The sequence below is a fragment of the Helianthus annuus genome, chromosome 11 (genome assembly GCF_002127325.2).
Source record: "Helianthus annuus cultivar XRQ/B chromosome 11, HanXRQr2.0-SUNRISE, whole genome shotgun sequence".
Lineage (NCBI taxonomy): Eukaryota > Viridiplantae > Streptophyta > Magnoliopsida > Asterales > Asteraceae > Helianthus > Helianthus annuus.
The window spans coordinates 149,708,488-149,712,785 of record NC_035443.2 but is presented as its reverse complement, the minus strand read 5'-3'; the positions used below and the strand labels follow the sequence as shown (position 1 = coordinate 149,712,785).

Here is a 4,298-nt window from a genome sequence, read left to right as displayed (position 1 = left end):
CCCGATATATCAATAATTTTGTTTGTAGTATAATCCAAAAACTTCACATTGGGGCTACAATTTTAATCTTTATATGAGAAGAGAAAAATCTAAGATATTTTCAAAGTAAAGATATATCAATGGATGACATTTGTAAATAGATTATAAAGGTTGTGAGGTTGAGGTTGAGGTTGATGCTACTAAATCTTTAAACAAGTCATGAAGTTTCTTAAATGTGAGATTTTTTTTCACAACCTTTTGTAACAACGTAACATTTTTTGTTTGTCATAATAATATATGTCAAAAAGATGTGTTCAAGCAATCATTTTACTTTTTTTTTATTTATCGAGCTGATTGTCGTTCTCCTCCACTCACTAGCCTTCCTCTTTGGTGTTGCACAACGCTGATTAACTAGGTTATTTCTTTTTCAAAAATCAGAAAAAATGCAGCAATTGCTCACCAATCTACGTGTTCAAGATTTAGGTTTATAGTCTCACCGTGTTTAAGATTTAGGTTTATAGTCTCACTTGGAATTGCATTATTGTCAAGAAGTCTACGTAGAGAAACTAAGGTTTCTCCAAGTAAACCCGACCCACTTTATGTTTAAATTTTTAGTGACGTTAACATCATAGTACAACTTGTTTCACGTTGGTAAATTTCAAATAAAGTCCCATGTCCGATACTTTAAAGTTGGAATATTTTAAATGGTTATAACAAATATTGGGCATTAGAAAATTAACGGGTAAAATGGCTAGGATAATATTCAAAATGATTTTTTTTTTTCAAAACAAATTGGTTGTGTATGTCGTATTGATAGCCTATGGTTTTCTATTTTTTGTTTTTTGTTTTTTTTTCTTATTTAATACATAACAAATACTAAATTTTATTATTTTAAAATATTAATATTATCTTATTGATTATTATATATATTAAAATTTATAACATCCCATCCCATCCTGATGAATAGTGTTTATTTTGTCTTTTATTATTATTTTTTTAATTTTTAGATTTTTTTTTTTTAGGTTTTGTTATTTTTACCTTAACTTTTAACGTTCACACATATAGCTTCTCAACATTTTAAAAACTTTGTAAAATTTCATATTTACTCTCTGGAGTTTTACATGATTTCTTTTATATACGCGTCAATATAAATACAAATTGGTTTACGTTTCGAAGTAGATTTTTCCTGAGTTCCGTCAGGTCAAATATAATATGTTTTCGTCCTTATTTTTATATATGTCTTCAATTGATCACTTGGTGTTATAAATTCGTTTATTTGTTTTATGTTTTCCCCAGTTCTCGTCGTCGTTCGGTTAGCACAGTTTTACGTCCTCCTCGACCCACACTTGTAGCACGGTTTTACGCCCCGTCCTGCAACGCGAGAGCTTAAGACTATTTTTAATTAAAACATTAGACCATCTCCATCACTCTCATCTTTACACGCCCTATCTATCACTAGGTCGACTGATAGCATCTCTCCCCTTCCAGTCCCACAAGCGACGATACTCCTTCTCACTCCCCTCACGGACACGCCCTTGTAGAAGAATTCCTAAACGCATCTCTCTTAGTAGCTACAAAAGCTAGACCAAAATCTTGCGTAAAATTTACTTTTTAACGCATTTGTACTTTTCAACTACTTTTTAAAACTACTCCTTTAATTTATTAGATAAAATATATATATATATATATACAATGTAAACTACTTTATTAAAACAATTCATTGTATTTGTAGCATTCATGAAATCAAGTATTTAAGTCAATATCATCCTTCTAAACCATTAAATATCTGCCAAATGCATGTACGGAAATTGTTTTTAAGTTATATCCACAAATAAAAATAAAAATAAACACAAGTGACCGAAATAATTGATGACCACCTACATACAATCAAACTCATTCCTAACCATGCAAATTCACACCGGTGTCTTCATTTCTATCTTGCATTTGTTCTCCTTATCTTCATCTCTCATCCACTCAATCTCTCTCCTAAACTCTAGGGTTTTACACCTAACAACAACAACTAGATTTCTTTGCATTAGATCCAACTTGTTGTTCTGAGGTTACCAGTCCCAGGATTTGATCTGTTTGTTGTTGCGTACGATGAAGATTCAGTGCGACGTGTGTGAGAAAGCTCCGGCTACACTGATCTGTTGCGCGGATGAAGCGGCTTTGTGTGCAAGATGTGATGTTGAAGTTCATGCAGCTAATAAGCTTGCTAGCAAGCATCAGAGGTTGATGTTGCAAACGCTCTCAAATAAGCTTCCTCCATGTGATATTTGTCAAGTAATTTCTCTACTTTTTCATATATTTATTTTATTTTAGTTACCGATGAATCAGCAGTGACGGATCCAAAAACTTTTGATGTCGGTGAAAATTTAATTCATTAAAATTAGGGCCGTCACAACGTAACAACATATAAATTATTTCGGATAATTAATTACCTAATATATTCATAAGAAAACACAAACAATAAACATTTTTTTATTATTATTTTATAACTTAAGTAAATCTTTGATTCAGAATCGTTATCTAAATAACGTTCAAAAAAAAAAAAGAATCGTTATCTAATAATTGTTATTGTTTTTAGAATTTAGACACAAGAGAAAAATATAAAATAAAATATAAATAAAGTCCATAGTTTTCTAAAGTTTATTATGTTTCACTAGAGTCGCTTAAACTTTTTAATTTAAGTAGGTATAAAGTTGGAAATAAAAAAGTAGAAACAACTTTAATAACGTAAACAAATAATCTACCAAAGAATATAACATGGCTTGTACATAGCAAAGTTATTTTTTCTTGGTTTATAGAGGGCCTAGCACCCGTCCTAAAGTGTTGGATCCGTCTCATCGATCTTTATGATTAACCAGTTGATGATGATTTGTAGGAAAAAGCGGCGTTTATCTTCTGTGTAGAGGACCGGGCATTGTTTTGTCGGGACTGTGACGAACCAGTTCATTCGGCTGGAAGCCTTGCTGCCAACCACCAACGTTTCTTAGCCACTGGAATCCGGGTGGCTCTTAGTTCCAGTGCTGCTAAAGGGGCCGAGAAGAGCCTCCAAGAACCACCGCCACCGTCCACCATGACTGCAGTTGTACCCGAGGTTGTTCCCGTGAAAGCACCGGCACATCAAATTCCTGGATACACTTCGCCATCGTGGGCTGTCGATGACCTCCTGCAGCTTTCCGATTTTGATTCGTCTGACAAGGTAATGATGCCATCAATATAGGAGTGCTAAATGGGTCGTATTTGTGGGTTGGCGAGCCCTACCCAATATGAACCCAAGAAACTGACACAACCCTGAAAATCCAAACAATTATTACCGAAACTTTAAATATGAAGCCAAACATGAAACAAATATTGGCAGGTTAACACAAACACGACACATTTAACTAAATTTGTTATTTTTATATTTATTATTTTCACATAGTAATGCTTTAAATTTACAATTTCCATATACCAAATTACTTCAAAAATGTTTCTTATTTCGTCAATATTAATGCATTAAATATTATATAAACTATATTGTCTAATCATCATATATATACTTTTGACCTCGATTTTTTTTTCTTATTTCATTCTATAGAAGTTAATTTAAATCGACTCGTTTATAAATAAATGAGTTGAAGTTTTCGTGTCTAACATATTCCATTGGTGTGTAGAAAGAACAACTCGAATTTGGGGAACTTGAGTGGTTAACGGACTATGGTGTGTTTTGCGACGAAGCTGCCGAAGTTCCTCAACTTCCGACATCGCAACCAATCAACACTGCCTCATATCGGCAAACCAAGCAATACGCCCCCCATAACAAGAAACCAAAGTATGAAATGCCATATATCGAAGAAGACGATGATGAACACTTCACCGTCCCTGATCTTGGTTAGACGATAAAGATGCGCCTATATATTATCCAAAGTTCTATGGTTTGGTCCATACTATACAAGGACCAAATTCATACGAGTTTGATAATATAGTTAGAATATATTTCTAAATGATGTGTGTAATAAAATACCAAAATGTTGCTTAATGCGATAGCTAGCCCAAAGTGTGTAACGTTTTATATTTTGAGTTGAAGTGATCTCCTTAAAAGTTAGTATATTACAACTACGACCTAGAATCATAAATCTGGTAAAATCTTACCAATTGGGTGAGCAAATTTCCTTCAATTAACAAGATTATGATTATTTGTGTTCTTAACCAATTATAGAAAATATGGATAAAAAAACATTTACTACTTAAGTCATCGCTAACGATTTTAATTTCACGTGTCATGGATTAGAAGTAGTAATTCACTAAGGGGCTGTTTGGCAACATCTGAATGG

General features: G+C 32.9%; 1 protein-coding gene across 1 annotated transcript; it reads left to right on the top strand.

The window, feature by feature from the left end:
- Positions 1 to 1,792: 1,792 nt before the first annotated feature.
- Positions 1,793 to 4,083, top strand: LOC110890800 (B-box zinc finger protein 24). The gene is made up of 3 exons (XM_022138445.2): positions 1,793 to 2,262; positions 2,864 to 3,184; positions 3,639 to 4,083. Exons 1-3 carry the CDS (start codon positions 2,080 to 2,082, stop codon positions 3,858 to 3,860), a joined length of 726 nt encoding a protein of 241 aa, XP_021994137.1. The 5' UTR covers positions 1,793 to 2,079; the 3' UTR covers positions 3,861 to 4,083.
- Positions 4,084 to 4,298: the final 215 nt, after the last annotated feature.